The 20,197-nt window shown below is 40.5% G+C and overlaps 1 protein-coding gene across 8 annotated transcripts in view; it reads left to right on the top strand.

Annotated features, from left to right (window-relative positions):
• apold1a (apolipoprotein L domain containing 1a) overlaps positions 1–5,019 on the top strand; it is a 28,644-nt gene extending 23,625 nt beyond the window's left edge. For all 8 annotated transcript variants that reach the window (XM_030752792.1, XM_030752789.1, XM_030752784.1 and 5 more), the window contains one exon: positions 166–5,019. In XM_030752792.1, the coding sequence (XP_030608652.1) occupies positions 166–1,785 (1,620 nt within the window). In that variant the 3' untranslated portion in view covers positions 1,786–5,019. The remainder of the gene's footprint in view (positions 1–165) is intronic.
• The last annotated feature ends 15,178 nt before the right edge of the window (positions 5,020–20,197 follow it).

Below are 20,197 nucleotides of genomic sequence, written 5' to 3'. Positions count from 1 at the left end.
TTATTAAGTGATTGTTTTTTTACTTTTAAGAAAAAAGTAACAATTTGTCAAACACAGTTTAACAAATGTAAATAAACCAGAATATTATTTTATCCACAGATTTGCTTTTAAAATGACTTGACAGGAGTAATGTATATCTCTTTATTGTCCCTCTTGCTGCTGTAGGAAGGTATTGACACCCTGCAGGAGTGGGATTTTGAAAAATACGCACAAAGTGCTGCCAAAAAGGCTCTGAACCACAACATTAAACACGTGATGAAAGAGGGAGGCCGCGCTGGAAAAACCCTGATGATCAACACAGAAAAGCTCATCAGCACCGTGCAGGTTTTAAGTGCAGCAGGTGGCGTCGCCAAGGCCGCACGGGCCATCAGTGTCACCACAGGTGTCATATCAGCGCTCTTTTTGGCTTTGGATGTTTTCTTCCTCGCTAGAAACTCTCACGAGCTCCGCAAGGGTGCCAAAACCCAGTTTGCCAGCAAGATCAGAGAAGTTTGTAAAGACCTTCAAAATGGCCTCCTGGAGCTCAACAAGGTGAAGACGCAGTTGCAAAAGACAATGGACGGCATTGAGGTGGAGGAGTTTGAGGAGGTTGAAGAGGTGGAGGTAGAGGCTGAGGACGACTTGGCGTCTGATCCAAAGAAGCTGGCTGAGCTGGAGCAGGAGCTGGACCTACTGGAGGAGAAAGTAGACAAGAAGGTCGAGGATGTGCAGAAGAAGGTCAAAGAGATGGAGGAAAATTCAAAAATTAAAAAGGAGAAAAAAGATGAGAAGGAGAAAAAGAAGGACAAAGAGAAGAAGGAGGACAATAACATCAAGAACAAGGTTGAAGAAAAAAGCAAGTCCAAATTGGAGAAGATTCCTGATGAGGAAAAGAAGGAGAAAAATGAGGCAAGTGACAAAACCAGCAAAGAAGAAGTCCTGAAAGAACAGTTGCAGAAAGAAAGCAAACAAGACAAAGACACCAAGAACCAAATAACATCTGGAAATGACAAGCATGAGAGTATGGGTGGCAAAATAAAAGATGATATTGGTACAAATAAAACAACAGAAAAAGAGACACATAAAACTGGAAAGGAGCAGGAGAAAGTGAAGAGCACATCAGAAGGTAACAAAAGTGAGAGGGTCAAAATTGAGAGAGAAAGTGAAAGGAGAAGAAGCAGCAGGGATGATGGAGAGATGAAGCCACCTGAAAAGACACCTGTAAATGAGAAAGCAGGGGAGAGAAGTAAGAGGAGACACAGCAGCAGGAGTGAGCAAGGGGGAGAAAGAGGAGGCAAACATCTAACAGGAGAAACTGGTGAGGGGTGGCAAAGTTGCCACAAAGACGGACAGAGCACGAGAAGTTGGGAGGAGGAGAGAGGAGTGAAGGATTGGAGAGCTGAGATGACAAAAGGTAGAGAAGAAAAGAGAGAGGGTCAGGAGACAGAGAGGAGGAAAGAGTCGCATCAAGATGATGAAATATCGTCAACAAACAGGAGGGAGTCAGAAAGGGAGTCAGGGAGCAGCAGAGATGATTCAAAGAGGAGCCACCCCAGGACGGGCCATGAGGAGCAGGGGGAGAGGAGAGATGAGAAGAATACCAGTTTGGTGGTGAGCACAAGGAGGCAGTTTGAGAGAGCAGGAGGTGAGGGAGAGGAAGATAAGGCAAAGAGAAGACAGGATGGAGGGAATGAGAGGAGTAACACCGAGAGGAGAGGAAGTGAAAAAGATGTAGAGCATGAACACAGCCACCGAGGACATCGAGCTCGCTCCAACGATTTCCTGCGAGATAGACTGAACATTTAATTCTAACATCTCACAATAACAGCTGAAATCAACAGCGTGGTACTCCCAGAAGAAAATCCACGCCAGATATTGCCTGAGATTTGTCACATTTTCAGGTTTCTCACAGTACTGCAGTGAACCAGTGATACCTGTGTACACTTCAAGGTGTACATTACAAATAGGAACTGCATTCAGCTACTTTTAGTGATGCAGATACCGAGAAGAGACAGCAGGAGGTGACATTAAAGCAACACAGAGGATGAGCTTGTATGTGATTGCTCACATCTGACATCTAAAACAATAAGCAACTGCAGCTTTAAATATTACTTTGGTGAAGAAGAAAAAACCGTGATGTGGAATTGAAAAAGTTCTGCAAATCAGCTGATTTTTGCTCTCCAGCAGTAAGAAAGTGATCTGATTGATTTAGAAATAGCAGCAGCAGCAGCATCGTGAGCCGTCCAGAGATGCACGAGAAGATCAGGAGATCAGAAGTATTTGATGAGCTGCCGGCTCATCGATCCTCTGCTGTGCTGTTGGTTGGATTACCATGAATTTTAATAATCCACAGAGGATAAATATAATGACTTTGGCGCCTTTAGCACTACCATCGGGTCAAAGATAAAACTTTGTCACAGAGGGAAATTTACTTCAAGTACACAATGCTGGTACAATGCAATGCCAAAAAATAACTCAAAATATGAGGTAGTTAACTGTAACTACTTATTAACTATCCATCCATCCATTCTCTTCCATTTATCTGGCACCGGGTCACGGGAAGAGCAGCCTAAGCAGAGAAGCCCAGGCTTCCCTCACTCCAGCCACCTCCACCAGCTCATCCGGGGGGACCCCAAGGTGTTCCCAGGCCAGCCGAGAGATATAATCTGAAACACATGGAGGCCTGAAACACATGGAAGTGTTTCAGGCCTCCTCCTGGTGGGACATGCCTGAAACACCTCCATGAGGTGTACTAATTGACTATAACATATTAATTAGCAGGCTAATATTTGCAATATTTAGGCTAAAACTCTGAAACGCTCTCTTTTTCACTCGCTTACTTCAGTGAGCAAATGTAAGTGGGTCTATCTGCAAACACTCAGTACAACAGGACACTAACACTTCATATGAATCATTACTTTTTGATGCGAGGACATGTCTTTAGGGGTGTGTCATGTAGTCTGCAAAACTGCAGATTGACTCATGTTAAAGCTCGGTGCACTGTGTCATGGTTAGCAGAAAGTAGTGTACAGGCCGTCTGCATGTTTTGCAATTTCAGGGTACTTTCTTTTGGACTATTTGATGCACTGGATGATAGTAAAAATAGTAAGGGAGGGTTCATTTAAGACATGGCTGAAGTCACTATAAAATTTCTTCAGCTGAATAGGGGAGACCGCGGAGACTTGGGACATAAATTAATCTAAATACAAAATGTGTGTGGAACCCTGTATAACAGCAACACAAACCTTTTTATGCTTGTTAAAATCTACACACAAAAAGGTTTTTAGGCAGCAGAACATTTAAAAAGAAAAATGCACATTTTGATGAAATATAGGCAATTAAAATGGACCTTGTATATGGGGAGACATGGGACACAGAGCAGGAAGATATGGTACACCTAACACGTTTTCTTATGAAATATGAGATCATTTTTTAAAACATACTTTTATTAAAACCATTTCTCTGTAATTGAATGCAATGTGAACACTGTTAACCAATTTGTTAACTAGGATGAATTTTAGTTCGGTTTTTGCAACCCAATATCAACCTTTAAATTTGATCTGATTTTGAGCCCATGATTGGTGTATTTTTTATTTTGTTTTTGGTGGCCAGCTCGAATGCTAACTTTCTAGGTTGTTTGGATGTTATCCCATGAAACATTTTTGAGGAAGTTGATAAGTATTGCATGAGGGTTTCCTCTTGTCCTTTGTTGAATACTTGGTTTATACTGTTTATAGTGTTAATTTTGGAATACCTTTTTCTTTTGCTACTGATCTGATTAATTTCCCTCAATCACTTCCTTTACTGCAGCCGTTATTGCATCACTGCTGATTAAGCCACGCTCTGTTGTTGTTGTTTGCTTTCTAGGCATCTGAAATAAACAGCATCATTTTAAGAAAGTGAAACAGAAATGAGAATTAAAAATCCATAAGGGGAGAGATGGGACAGATGTATTTTTCTTTTAAAAGATAAAAAATAAATATGCAAAAATGTGGTCGTTAACTGTTTGATCTCTGTAGTTGCCATTACAGCAACAGGGGCTCCGTATTGGTACGATGTACGTAGCGATGGCATTGGATGGAAAGCTTACAGTACAAGTTCGGGAGATGTTAAAATAAAAATTCCACCTACATTGTTTATAGGTGCATCGAGATGAGGAAGAGGAAGTTCTTTGTTGGCCTACTTAAAAACAAATATGAGATATAACCTTTAATCTCATTGGTTGCTCCAGTTTCCTAGAAACAACCCCGTCCCAAGTCTCCCCGGTCTCCCCTAAAAAGCAGGTGAATGGTTGGATTTGGTGAGTCAGGATGATTTGCAGCCTGTGCTTTAACTAAAATGATCTTTTTATTAGAGCATTTTTTTGTGAGACAGATTGAGATGGGTGAGATGTGGATGTTCCTTCCTTCCTCCCTCTTTTATCACTGACTTTGGTTCAACACAGCAGTCATTAAAAAAAGAGAGAATAAGATAGAGTGAACATGATTATTATTAACATGATGTTAACTCCTAACATCATATACCTTTTTAAATATATTTAAAACATGTTACACTACATGGCGTCTTTCTTTTTTCAAAAATTGGTGTTTCAGGGTAAAAATTGTATGATTGTTTTTAACTCCTGCTTTTTCTATCAATATGCTGCATATTTTTATTTTGCAAAACACAACAACAACAAAAAACAGTTTGACTTCATATTTCAGGTACTGCAGAACACCTGCCCTAGAAATGCACTAAGCTCAGAATAATGATGTGATGCCTGTTTGTTTTTAAAACTCACCTGTTACGGATTTTCAGAGCACTTTAACCAGCTGTGTTAGTGTTCACAGGTTTAATGCCACTACATTTAGTGACAGCTGTGTGTGTGTGGCTGTAGGTTTTCACCACTATATGTATATGGTCATTGTATGTATTTTTATGAGTTTTTTTCTATGCCACTGGACTTTTCTTGAATAAATAAATAGTTACAGAAAACTCTGCTTTGCCTCCTTTTTGCTACACATTAGGGGTTTGGGACAAAGCTATAGCCAATGAGTCTAGCCACCTGCCGCTCTATGTCAGTGGTGCAGTCTACCTGATACTCTGGTATACGCCGTATACCCACTAGAAAAGCTTATGAATTTACGTATAACCACTTAAAAGTGCCCAATGATACGTACTACGTGATTTTTTCAAACAGGCAAGGCAAAGGACCTGATCGCTGACATCAGAGGTAAACTGTCTCGTTTCCTCGCCTGCTATGTGCGGGGAAAAGAGCGGATACGGGAGAAGATGCAGAGGGAGACCTGCACAGGTGAGCTGACAGTGCATCACTGCGTCACACAGCAGAAAACGCTGCAGCACAGTGAAATTTATAAGAGAAAGCTTTAAATCACCGGAAGTTTGGGAGGAATTAGCTTCTGAATTTGGTGACGTTCTTTATCACACAGGTGCCATAAGCTACCTGAGGAAATCTGTCAAGTTCATGAAAAGTAAAGGTTTTATTATTTATAAAGTATTATTATTATGGCTATACTTCTGTACTTTAGGTGGTCTGGTGTTGGAAGTTGAAAATGGGAATTTTATATATATATATGTGTGTGTGTAAACCTTCACACCTCCAGCAGTCCCAACTGGACCCCCTGCAGTTTGCCTACAGAGCCAACAGGTCTGTGGACGACACCATCAACCTGGCTTTGCACTTCATCCTACAGCATCTGGACTCCCAGGGAACCTACGCCAGGATCCTATTTGTGGACTTCAGCTCTGCCTTCAAGGCCATCCTCCCTGATCTCCTCCAAGACAAGCTGTCCCAGATGAATGTGCCTGATCCCATCTGCAGGTGGATCACGAACAGGAAGCAGCAGGTGAGGCTGGGGAAGAATGTCTCGGACTCCCGGACCATCAGCACTGGCACTCCTCAGGGCTGTGTCCTCTCTCCTCTGCTCTTCTCCATGTACACCAACTGCTGCACCTCTGACCACCAGTCTGTCAAGCTTATTAAGTCTGCAGATGACACAACTCTCATCGGACTCATCTCAGACGGGGACGAGTCTGCCTACAGGATGGAGGTCGAACGTCTGGTGTTCTGGTGCAGCCACAATAACCCGGTGCTGAACGCCCAAAAGACAGTGGAGATTATAGTGGACTTTAGGAAGCACACAGCCCCTCTACCCTCCATCATCCTGACTGGCACCCCCATCACCACAGTGGACTCATTTCACTTCCTGGGAACTACCATCACCCAGGACCTCAAGTGGGAGCCCACCATCACCTCTGTCGTCAAAAAGGCCCAGCAGAGGATGTACTTCCTGCGGCAGTTGAAGAAATTCAACTTGCCAACAAGGACCATGGTACAGTTCTATACTGCCATCATGGAGTCCATCCTTACCTCCTCCATCACTGTGTGGTACGCTGGAGCCACCACTAGGGACAAACAGAGACTACAGCGCGTTGTGCACTCTGCTGAGAAGGTGATTGGCTGCAACCTCCCATCTCTCCAGGACCTGTACACCTCCAGGACACTGGGGTGTGCAGGTCGGTTCACAGCCGACCACCCTCACCCTGGGCACAGACTTTTTGATCCTCTCCCCTCAGGCCGGAGGCTAGGGTCCATTCGGACCAGAACCTCCCGCCATAAGAACAGTTTCTTTCCCTCTGCTGTTGGACTCATGAACAATAACCCTAAGACTGTTACCACCACCCTCCACAAACGCTGATGACCCTATGTTTATGCACCTGTCTGTTTGCACTGATCACTGCACTGTCATGTACATATTACTGGACTATAGTTTACATTCTTTTATCTTTACAGTCACTTTATTATGTCACTTTAGCATTCACCTGGTTTCTGCTTTGCACTAAATGATTCTGACTTATTGTAGTTAATTTCTGCACTGTATATTTTGTAATATTGTGTGCTGTCCTCAACATGTGAGCCAGTATGCTGCTAGACAGCCAGCGAACAAAATGAAGATCGCTCCACACAAGGCTTACTTTTCTTGTAACTAATGGAGATTCTCTTTTAATATCTTTCTTTTTTTTGTAACTAAAAATACAGAAATAAGAAGAACAATGAATTACAAACTGTTACAAATATATACTGTGCTACATTCGGAAACACTTTGGAAACTAAAAACACACATATATAAATTCTATTTTATAATTATTTCGGCATATAAACTTAAATTGATGTGCTAGAACATTCACGAATACTCACAAAGACAAACGTTTTCCAAGGAAAGGTAGCGCCGTTGAGAAACGGTTGCATGACCTCAGACATCTGTCCCCCCCTGTCTGTGTTATGTTTTTGTTTTGGATGGATGTTCTGTTAACTGCAATTTCCCCATTTGTGGGACTAATAAAGGCATTCTTGATTCTTGATTCTTGATTCTTGAAGGAACAAGCGTAAAGAGCACATTTAACACGAAGTCAGAGATTTGCTGTCTCTCAGCCAAGAAAGCTGGCTTGACTTTTTACCGTTAGAGAAAAGACGTTAAAGATGTACTATTGTGATGAGAGCACCACTCCTACTCCAACAGTCACCACAAAGAAAAGGCAACATACAGATATCTCACTCTGATAATTTCTCAGAACACTTCTTAAAACTGATTTACAATGAATTAAACCTATTAATTAACTATGAACTGATTTCTTAACTTAATAATGTCTTTACATTAAAGACATCACAATTGTGTTATAGTTTTTATACTTATTTGTTTTTATGTAAGCAGGAAGTACCGCAGCAATTTCCTAATGTTGTATATATATATATATTTCCAAACACACACACACACATTTATCCCACTTTAATGTTATGAGTCAAGTGTGACAAACTCATTTACTCCAGTACAAATTATTTAATAATAAGTATTTGTGTAGCACCTTTTATATCACACATAATGTGTTGACAGTTTCGATAAAACTACATATTAAAGTTAATAGAAAATTGCTTACAAGTGTGTATGTAATCAAGTCAAGTCAAGTCAAGATTCTTTATTTGTCTCCCTTCGGAGAAATTTATCTTGGTTTAAAAAGAAGAAGAAGAGGGTACCCCTGCACAATAAAACAGAACAAAACCACCACTCAGTCTGATTAATACAATAAAAAACATCCATCCATCCATATACTTCCGCACATCCTGTTCAGGGTCGCAGGGGGGCTGGAGCCTATCCCAGCTGTCATAGGGCGAGAGGCAGGGTACACCCTGAACAGGTCGCCAGCCTGTCACAGGGCCAACACAGAGAGACAAACAACCTTTCACACTCACATTCACGCTCTCATTCACACCTATGGGCAATTTAGAGTAGCCAATTAACCTGAGCCCAGTAAGTGCATGTCTTTGGAATGTGGGAGGAAACCAGAGTACCCGGAGGAAACCCACAGCAAACTCCACACAGAGAGAGGGAGAGGCCTGGGCCAAGGTGGAATCAAACTCAGGCCTTCCAGATGGTATTCTAACTGTGAGGCAGCAGTGCTAACCACTGCTCCACCGTGCTGCCCACAATAAAAAACATTAAAACAGAATAATTTACATAGAAAAAATAGAACTGTAAATATAAAACCAATATACAATTTAACCAATATACAATTTAAGAAACTATACAGTTTGCCATATGTACTTCTTCATCATGTTAGCTCGTTGATTGCCTTAATTGATAAGGGTATAAATGAATGTTTGTACCTGTTGTATTTACATAGAGGAACCCTGTACCTCCTTCCTGAATTCAGCAGCACATACTCCGCCTGCAGAACATGGGAGCTGTCTGTCAAGATGCTATTTGCCTGTGCAATAGTTGCTCGATCAAAGAGTTCCTGAAGGTTGGGGGGAGTGTGACCCATAATTTTGCCCGCTGTTCTTATTAGATTATGGATTTGCGTTTTGGATTTAACTGTTAGATTTCCAAACCAGCTAGTTAGAGTATTGACTATTGTTGCTCTATAGAAAATTACCATTATATTTTTACAAACTCCGAATAAACGGAGTCTGCGCAGAAAATGAAGATGCTGATGAATGCTGGCGGACACCGTGGCAACATGTGTCTGCCAGCTCAGGTCACTGTCAGTGTAGGGTTCTGGTCACTAGCTGATCTGGGATCCAACAGCATCTCAACAGTCTTGCAGGTGTTTATGTGAAGTTTATGTTTATCACACCAGGTCACAAACCTCTCCACGGCAGCTCTGTGGGTGGAATCACTGGAATCCTTGGTGAGCAGACTGAGAATGACGGTGTCATCAGAAAACTTCACAATGTGCTGATTTAACATAGAACTGACAGTCATTTGTGTACAGGGTAAATAAGAATGGTGAACTGACGCATACCTGGGGGACACCAGTGCTGCTTACCAATGCATCTGAAAAAGTAGAATTGAATTTGACTTTCTGTGGCCTATTGGTAAGTAAAGAGTGGTACCACCTGATTAAAAAGGGGTTTACATTCATCTGCACCAACTTTTCAAGGAGCCTGTGCGGCTGAATTGAGTTAAAAGCTGAGCTAAAATCAACAACCAACATTCTAGCATATGTACCGGGCTTTTCAAGGTGCTTTAGAATAAAATGCATTAACGTTAACATGGCATCATTAGTACTACGTTTTTTTGTGTATGCAAACTGATACCTGTCTAACAGTGGCCCTACGTCAGTTCTGGGTCCATTTATCATGAGTCTCTCTAATGATTTAAAAACATTTGAGGTAAGTGCGACAGGCCTATAATCATTGTCCTCCTGAGGACATGCCTTTTTTGGAACTGGTATTATGATGGATTTTTTCCAGATTTCTGGCACAGTCTGTGTATCAACTGAAAGTTGGAACAGCTGGTGCCAAGCTGGAGTCAGTTCCTCTGCAAATGTCTTTAAAAGGAAAGTGGACATATTATCAGGCCCAGTCGCTTTTCTCCCCTGCATGGATCTAAAAGTTCTTGTGACAGCATTGGGATCAATTAAAATCCTGTCCTTCACGTCACAGGTTACATTCTTTAGAACAGTGCAGCAATCTGGTGTTAGCAGATTCAAAACGCATGTAGAATGTATTCAATTCATTTGGTTTTGTAGTTTCATCATTGGCAACCAGAGGCTTCCTTTTAGCCTCCATGTTTGTCATTATTCTGATAGAGTCCCACAGTTTCTTGGAGTTGGACATAGCAGGATCCTGTTCTGCCTGTTCTTTATAATGCAACCTGGCTAGTCTCATTTGTTGATTCAAGTCCTTTTGAGCTGCTTTAACTCCCCCGGTATCGCCTAATTTAAAGGCGTTCTTTTTCCTCCTAATGCATTCCTTAATGCCTCTTGTTATGTACATGTGACGGTGTGGTCAAGGCCCTTTTTCCGATGTTTAAGTAAATTGCTGCGACAACGCCACCGGAGGGAATTTCACCCTCTGGAAAGTCTTACTTTTAAATGTAGAAAATAAAAAAAACCAAACACCTTAATAATTGCACAGGTTCGAAATTATACACTGGGACAGAGATATGGTTCTAGATTAACAGTTTCTTTATTTGGCAAAAATGGGCATAAAAGCATAAGGCCAGAAATAAAACTACAATAGTAAGGGCTCACGCAACCTCAAAATAAACAAAAATAAATGAACCAAAAAGATAAAAGCCAAGCTAGACTTACCAGAAAGGCAGGTTTGTAGATATACCACCACGCTAACAGTCAGGGCTCCTATATCCGGCAGCTACACTGCAATTAAACGCACATCAATAACTGCTTGAACACACACACACAGCCACAGCAGTTTAAAGCAGCGCCTACCTGTCGTATTCACACGAGGAATTAACACCATTCGACCAGCTGCTCTGTTACTTCCACACTTTAGACCAGGGATACTCATTGCGCGGCTCCCGAGCCACATGCGGCTCGCCATGCTTTATTGGTGGCTCTCGTGACCGGTTACAGCAATACTGCAGAACCAATACATTTTTAAAGCACGCTACAGAAAGATGTAATGCACTCTACATTCCACGCACTTGCATTCTATTTCTCATTTGGCCTCAATTAAAGTTGGTTCCAAATGGGGGATACTGTGGAAACTGGCAACATAGACACTGTTTCCAACAGCACGCTGCCGCAGCCACACCGGGACAACAGAGCGCTACACGGCAGCGGTGATTCTACAAGCTAGCTAGCGCAATATAGTCACTGCGCAAAATGGAGCAATCTATAATCAAACACAGACGTGGGAAATAGTGAAGATCAGGGGCCTATTCCAGAAAGCATGTTAAACAAACTCTGAGTTTATAAACCTACTCTGAGTTGATCAACCCTGAGATCGGCAGCTGTGAGTTTCCCGTTCCAGAACAGCTGGCAAACATGCTGTGACAAATGTCTCAGCTTTATACGTTTTAAATATTTCAGTACATTTTGAGAGGATGAGGCATTTTAATTAAAGAATGCAGATCGTGTCGAGAAGATGAAGCCATTATGAATAGATCCAGACTGGATGAGCTGCAAAATAACTGGAGCCTGAACTGGATCTGGACCCGATTACGTCTGAATCTGTGATCCTGATCCATTTGGATCCTCTTGCTGCGCGGGTGGACTCGGACACGGTTTGCGGATGCGTTATAGAGCCTATGATCAGCGATTTTGGTGATTTTCAGTGGAAAATATGTGGAAATTCACACTCTGAATTTCAGACAACGTAACCTTCAAAATGACATCATTTAAGTCACTTTAAATCAATTAAGTTCAGTTTTCAAGTCTTCAAATATTTCAGCCTCATCTTCACTCATTCACATCATCTCCAGGATCCGGACATTTTTCCATCCACAGTGTGTTCTGTGTCAGCAGCTTCATCCAGATCAGTGTGATGTAACAGTGATGTTACAGTAACTACAGTAAATGTTTCAGAGGAACTGACTGACAGTCTGACAGCTGCAGCTGCCTCATTATAAATCCGTGACATCATCACTGTCTCCGTCTTTGCAGCCTGTTGACGAGTGAACGACTGTAAAAGCTTCATGTTACAAAAATAACGAACTAACGTCTAACTGGGATTTCAGTGCTTATAGAAACATAAATGTCTGCAGATGAATTCGCTCCTCTGATCGCTTTGCAGCGACTTTATGAAGGAGGAAATGACTGGGAGTGTCAGACAGGTGGTTCAGGTGCAGCAGGAGGGGCGGAGTCAGAGAGACACTCAGAGGTTGTTGGATAAAACCTGCCAGGTTAGGGTCACAGAGTCTGTTACCATGGTAACTGACTCAGAGTTGGAGTTAGCTCTCTTTCTGGAACTGAAAACCCGAGTTTCCCTCATTTTAGGGTCAACAAACTCAGAGTTATTAGCAAAATCTGCTTTCTGGAATAGGTCCCAGGAATTTGAAGAAGAAAACAAAAATCCACACGACGATGTTGGAGAGGGGACAAGCACATCAGTGATGGGTGTTTCGAGTAAAAACGTACGGTGCTCACAAGATGAGCAGAGAAAGTTTATTTGAGTGACTTGGGGTGATATTGTGGCTCTCCCCTTGACTTTGATCAGTCAATATGGCTCTTTTGAAAAAAATAGTGAGGATCACTGCTTTAGACAGAGGAATAATCCAACTCGCAAGCCGAATGCCTTTATCCTAAGGGACGCCACTTTGCAATCAACCACAGGTGTGGTATGACGTCACGTAGAGAGCAAGCGAGAGGAGAGAAAAAGGGAGCGATCACTCACCGTAACCCAGGTCGCCACATACAGTTTATTATTAGGGTATTTTATAATAGTCTTTTGTGGTATAGTACAGTCTACACAAAGAGAGATATAGGTAGTTACTGTTTCAGCTGCATGGTCCAAATCGGCCTCCTTAGAAAAGATTTCCCAGTCTGTGGAGAGGAAGCATCCTTTCAATTCCGACCATATCTTAACACTTCCCCGTCCCGGTTTACGGGACTTAAAGACTGACCTATATGTGGGTAACAGATGAATCACATTATGGTCTGAGTTGCTAAGAGGAGGTTTAGCTCTGGCTGTATAGGCCTCCTTAATGTTACCATAGCACTTATCCAGGATATTGTCCTTTCTGGTGTTGCACCTCACATATTGATGAAAGCCAGGAAGACTCTTATTTAAGCTGCAATGATTAAAATCGCCCAGTATCAGCACAGGAGCCTCAGGTTTATTCTGTAGATGGCGATGGACACTGTCAGCAACTGGGCTGGCTGCTCTGGTGGCATTCCCATTTGGTGGAATGTAGACAGCACACACAAATATGTTAGTAAATTCCCTTGGCAGGTAGTGTGATCTTAATGTGACGCGCAGCAGCTCCAGGTCGGGGTTGCAGATTTTGTCTCTGATAGCAACGTTTGAACACCAGCTGTCTTTGATATAAATACATATTCCACCCCCTCGAGTTTTACCAGAGTTTACATCTCTGTCCATACGTACATGAGAAAAACCATCCAGCTGTATAAAACTGGCTGGTATATCACTATAATACGAAACATTATCCTCCTTCTCTACAATAGGGTTGTCTCAGTGTGTCAATACCGACAATAACAGAACTACTGATACTGTGTTTGTAACCATGTGATATGTAAAAATAATTATCTAGTTCTTTTTGTAACTTTCTGTACTGTTCTGATTTCTGTCTTTCTCCACCGCTTTGCACTATGCCAAAAAATAAACAAAACAAATGTGAGTGAATATTAATGATAGTGAAGTATCTGAATATTTACTTGACAAAATACTAATAACCGTAAGCATTTATTTTAACACTCACAGACCGAGTGAAATACAAATGTGTATAGCATAATTATTAAATGTCTTTCAAAATAAAAGCTAAAACAAAGCCAAACTTTGTTAGAATAAAAGCAATGATGGCCCTGCATAGATGTGATGAGGATTTTAGCTCAAAAGTGGGGGACATTTAAAACAACTGAATGTGGAAGTTCTGCTCATGTTGCAACAGTTTAGTCCCAAGGTAAAGTCAGTAAGTAGAAGAAGAGTGTGTAACTTTCTGAGGGTCAAACTGTGGCTCAATTTACCAAAGGTGGTACCAACAATAATTTTATCTCAGTCTATTATTTTCTTATCTCTAAGGGTTTGGGTTAATTTTTTTTTAAGTTGTATGCTGCTGTACAGTGAAACAGCAGGTAGCATATCCTGCTCCCTCTCTGTTGCTTCAGGGCTTCTGGGACAAAATCAAAAGTTTTCATAAAGAGAAATGTGTCTATATAAAGTTTTTCAAATGCTAACGTTTTCCAAGAAAAATGTTTGAACAAACCTAGTTGATTATTCTGATAGATTAAGAGACCAGTGGATTGGAAGGTTGTATTCATTTATATGACAAAGCGTATATGTTTTTACTAAAAGCAGCGGGGTAGCTAAATCAGGTCTGATCACAGAATATGTCGCCAAATGTGATGAGTAACAGGAAACGCTGGGGTTCTAATGTTTGTCCTCAATGCCTAACATTTGTTCAGATTCATAACTGATCTAGCTGACACATGATCACTATCTCACAATGAGGAAGAGTTTCAACATCATGACAAAAAAAAATACAATAGATAATAGGTATTGAGCAGAAAAGAACGTACCTATTGTCTCTCTGCTGGTAGTGTTGTATCACGTAGAAGTACCTGTGGTGTGTTCTTTTTTTAAAAATCTGTAGTTAAAAGGCTGTTTGCCTTGAAGCGACTGTTGTGTAAACAAAACTGAACTGAACTGAAACTGAGTTGCTCTAATCTGTCCACTGTAGGACATGAGCATAAATATAAACTGACACCTGTTATTATACCTGAAAATGATTTCACGTACAGTAAGATGCAGTATGTGCAGTCTTGATTCTACCAAAACACCTTCTTCCTGTTAAATTCATGCTGTTAACCTCAACCACATCACAGTGTAGCTACTAATATGACTAAAATGGGTGTAGCATGTGATGTCCTTCATTTCTGATGCCTCAGATTCGGTAAAAAAATATTTAAATATTTATTTATTTAACAGAAATAAGGTTTCAGAACTTGTTCTGACCTTGCAATATGGATTGAGAGACTTGTTTTATTTTCCAAATATTATTTAGTGTTCATTTTGGCCTCAGAATTTTTAACTTGTTACTAAATAAAGTTGGGGGTGTTTTTACAGGTGTATATACATTACTGTATATATTAACTAAGCAAGGTAAGTGCATCCTAGTATTTGGCTATATTATGGAAATTATATTTTGGTTATTTCTACAAAAAATGTATTAGTTTAACTGTGTAAAAAAACAGAAAACCAGCAAAATCCAGTACTCTTCATCTTCTGGGGACCATGAATATTCCTCCAATATTGTCTGTCTGTCAATTTAGTAGTTGTTGGTGATGACATGACTGGCAATGGCATTCTTAAAACTGGACCATTCCACGTGGTTCCATTATTTTCATACCTGATGTGCACCAAGATTATCAGCTTTGTTATCTGTGAGGTCATTAGATCATATACATAGATATGGCACATTAGCAGTTAATGAGCTTTTTCACAATGACCTCGTTCATTCCTATTACATCTTGGCTAACTGGTTAGTCCACCAACATCAATATACTCACTGCTCACTTCATCCAGGTAAAGGTTTCTCTCTTGCTGCCTTGCTCCCTCACCTCTTTGTGTTTTTACAGCCTCTGACACACATGGGACAGTTTATTTGACTGCTGTATTTTTGTCAAACAGTTCAGACCTGCAGAGTAAACAGAATTACTCACAGAGTCAACCCATTAGGAAAAATAAAATATCTGTCCTGCAGTGTGTGTGTGTGATGAGAGATCGCTGTTTTTAACCATCTGTTCTTTACTTAACTCCCCAGACCATATTCAGAGTTCATGGTCCAGCTGCCTCCTGAACTTCAGAGTAGAAGTGAAGTAGTAGTTGCTTTGCATGAAATAGACATTAAAAAAATAGATTAGATAATAATCATTCAGCAAATTTTCCTAGATGATGACATTGGAAAATATAAAATCAATCACTTAAATAAAAAAGAACATTTAGTAAAGTAAAATTACATGACATCAAACTGCAGCTTGCCATTTACCTTTCAAATCTTCAGTAGATCTCTGATTACAAAGGAGACGGAACGCTTAGCTTCTTCGGCCTTTTGCATCTCATTTAGCATCAGCAAATTCCACAGAGTTGGTGTGTGAGACTCCAATAAGTCAACTCATCCTACCTTTAGTTTTCATTAAGAGAAACATTCAATATCATCATCAAATCATAAGATTAGCACTAAATCAATACTCTTGACAGTTTTTTAAAGCCACTTCAATTAAGTTTCCCTGAAGTCAAAGCCACGGCAGCACTGATCACAAGCTGTGTGGAATATTTCTTTGTACACGTCATGGCAAACAAATTCTCTTACAGCAGGGCAATACTTCGGTAAAGGCTTGGTCAGACTTATGCAAAAAAGCAATTTGGTTAGTTTAAGGGAAAGAGGAAATAGGTCCAGTTAAAGGACCTTTGTTGTCATGTTTATGCTAAAACCTGCAATTTAAAAAGGGAACATGTTAGCATTCGGTTTGAAATAGGCTTGATAACAAACAGTGCTCTCCCATGCTATGCATGCAATGTTCTATTCACCCATCTAAAAGCCCTGAACCCCTCCTTACACCAACTTTGTGGTGCTTACTACATCAGATGACATAACTACATAACAGTGTCAACTGATATAGCTTTATTGATCTGAAAATGTTAAAATATCATTAATCAGTGGGCAGCACGGTGATTAGCACTGTTGCCTCACAGCAAGAAGGCCTGGGTTTGAATCTACCTTGGCTGAGGCCTTTCTGTGGGGAGTTTGCATGTTCTCCCAGTCTCTGTGTTGTTTTTTTCTGGGTATTCCAGTTTCCTCCCACAGTCCAAAGACATGCAGTTAGTGGGGTTAGATTAATTGGGGTGATTCTAAATTGCCCATAGGTGTGAGTGTGAATGGTTGTTTGTCTCTCTGTTTTAGCCCTGCGACAGGCTGGCAACCTGTACAGGGTGTACCCTGCCTCGCGCCCTCTGATAGCTGAGATAGGCTCCAGCCCCCTCCACCCATGACCCTGAAGAGGATGGATGGATGGTTTCATCCACTGCATGCCATGGTGTGCCACCCGCTAATCCCCCTCTCACTCAGGGCCAGGAGGTTTGAGTGGATCGTCACACTTCTGGGTGGAGCCTGGATTCTTCCACGCCTCAGCTGAGCACCTGTACCCCATCAAGTCTCGTCATCTGCAGTATTTCAGAACCAGCTCGACCATCCAATCTCTGCCAGATTATCTATCTCTTTGGAGTGGTAAGTCAGTTTGCATTCCTTTGAGTATGACCTGTACTCATGTGCTAATGCCCTTCCTCATTGTGCTCTCAGACTGCATTCTTCAGCTTGCCTCATGAAGTGGACTGTCGGCTCACCCTCCCTCAGTACCCCCTTTCCTTTGTCCAGCGCAAGGATTGACTAGAAAATCAGGACCTCAGAACTCCCCCTGGACCTCCCATCTAAGAACCCAAGTAAGGCCTCCTTCTCATCTCCATTCCCCTTCCCCTACAGGCAGACCATTACCATCTCTGAGAACATTCCTGAGTCTAATCTCCCTCTCCTCCTTTCTACATTATCCCACCCGGACCTGCAAAACTTGATTAACCCTTTAAACTCCCAAGCTCTGTGTGTGTGTGTGGGGGGGGATTCAGTGATTACAGTAAATTTGCCACTGTGGTGTCTTAATTGGGGCCTGCATGTGAGTTCACTGCCTCAGGTTCAGCCAGTTCATGACATTACATAGTATTGTACCAATACCCATAATTAAAATAAAATGTGTCCTCCAATACTTTTTTGTAAGTTTGTTTATTTTACATTGTTTATTCCTCATCTGTGACAGAAAAAAAAAAATCATTATTTAAAAACCAGCAAAGCACACTCTTCATCACAATGCCTTTGATTATTTAACCAGGTCAAAATGACTGTACTGAAAACAGATAATCCGCCATCGACATCTGTAAATGGTGTCCTGGTGCAAGGTGGATACTGCAAATATTGACATTTGGGTAATGTATGGTTGCATTCCTAGTATCAAGCTATAAATGTTAAGATTAATATAAAAATAAATCAATGTGGCTATTTTATTCAAAGTACAACTGTCTTTATGTATTAATAACAGCAATAAGATTTACCCACCAAGATCACTTAATCCTGTTTTTGAAAGGGATGTTTTTATTCTCAGCATTTTGGTCACCATTTTATTTTTATTTATTTATTTTTACAGGCTTTCAATTTAATTCAGTTCAATTCAATTTTTTTATATATAGCACAGATTCACAACAATCACTTTAAGGAGGTTTATATTGTAAGGTAGCAATATTTAAACCCTCTGCCAACTCTATAATTTACTCTAAAAGATGAATAAATTTGTGCTATTAATGATTTTCATATCACCATAAAAGCCTGCTGATCCATACACGCAATATTTTATCTTCTAAGTAAGAATGATGAAATGCTGTGTGGAGAAAAAAAAATCTGTTTTCTGTCAATAAAATGGTCTTCTAAGATTTATTATCAGGATAAACAAAAACTGTTTTTCTTCCAATAATACCCCATGTGAAACTGCTGGAGAGCATGTGGTTAGGTCAGTTAAGTTATGTAATCAGTTGAAATCATATAATTGAAAAGGTCTGATTCTCAGAGGGCGAGAACGCCCACAAGGGTCTAAATATGGTTTTGGGAATCACAAAATATTCATTGGTACTGCTGTGTTAAAACTGTGATTTCAGCACATTTAGCCAAAATGCTAATAGCAAGAGGAAATTTTGTCCATTATGAGGGAGGAAGGTAGAACCACCAGGCCTGAACTCCTCCATGCGGGCTAAACATTTTTGGAGTTCATAAATATTGATAGAGAGGACACGGTCACTTTAGAACTGAAGATGGATGGATATTCATATTTGCCAGGAGAGAAAGACCTGGCTCTAGTGGCATAGGAGTGTACATGACAAAGGACCTTTCCTCGTCCTTGATTGGGTACAATCCAGCCAACAATAGGATGATCTCTGTCACGTTGTGCACCAGTCCCACAAACATCACTCTGATTCAGGTGGATTCACTTGGATTTCCCCTGATGGGAACATATGGAATCAAATAGAGTTCATCCTAGTACAGCAAAGCAGAAAGACATCAGTGAGAAATGTATGCACACACCCAAGTGCAGACTGTGACGCAGATCATCAGTTATTGGTCATGGACTTGAAATAAATAAAATAAGGGCAAGAAAGAGATCTCAGGTGATTTTGCATTTGCAAGACCACTGTAGTAAAAATTCAACTGAACCTAATGAAAGCTCAAGTGATAATCACGTCTCATTTAACATCCTGTAGATGTTGGACATTGTTAATTTACTGTTTAAATTGATTCTTCTAAAAGCTACAGGAAGCAGGGTGACATCATCTTAATGACGCCCAAAGAATTCCAGAAACAATGAGGAAATTCCTTAATGGAAAAAAGAAGTTTGAAAAAATGTCAAAGGTGTAAATAGCCTGATAGGAACATCAGATGATGATGTACTTTTGTTTTCACAGTGACATTAGTCATTGTGAAACAGTCTTTCTGGTTTTCTGGGGTTTTTTGTTTGTTTTTTTCTTAGTATCTTTAACCCTTGACGCAAGATTTATTATTTTCGGGGGGCAAAGATTCCTCAAATTACATTCCAAGTAAGCGCATTAGACTCACAATAAATAAACAAATAAAAGCCTCACTATGTTAGTTTAGCACTTTTACAGAGTCAAAAAAGTGACGTTTACTCCTTCTAATAATAATCCATGTAGCAATTCTGCTCTATAAACGGCCCGTCCACTTCCTTTAAAAAGTTTATTTCCATTTGTTGGACTGTAACCCTGCTATAAATGTCATTCTTTTGATATGTTTTCACTTTGTCTCATTCTCATGGTGCCCAACTACATTGTTCACCTCACTGGCAGTAAAGCACTTTGAATCTGCTTTGTTTGAAAGCTCTACCACAGAACAAGAAATGCAAAACAATGCTTTACATATGCATCAGTGTACTTATCATAACCTAATTTATATTCAGCCGTGACATTGGTATTTTTAAGGGCGATGTGATAATCTAACACTCTAAATGTGTGAAGTTAAATGACAATCTAAATGTGTGAATTAATTAAAGGAAAATTTGACTTTTATTAACGTTTAATTCAGTCCAGGAAAACATCATCTTGCACATATTTTCTAAATTTTCAAGTGATAACGTGATAATATCCAAACTTTGATCTAATATAACCTTGTGACTCAACTGCTAACAGAAG

Source organism: Archocentrus centrarchus, chromosome 17 (genome assembly GCF_007364275.1).
Source record: "Archocentrus centrarchus isolate MPI-CPG fArcCen1 chromosome 17, fArcCen1, whole genome shotgun sequence".
NCBI lineage: Eukaryota > Metazoa > Chordata > Actinopteri > Cichliformes > Cichlidae > Archocentrus > Archocentrus centrarchus.
The sequence above is the reverse complement of the archived record's forward strand: the minus strand, read 5'-3'. Positions and strand labels throughout refer to the sequence as shown.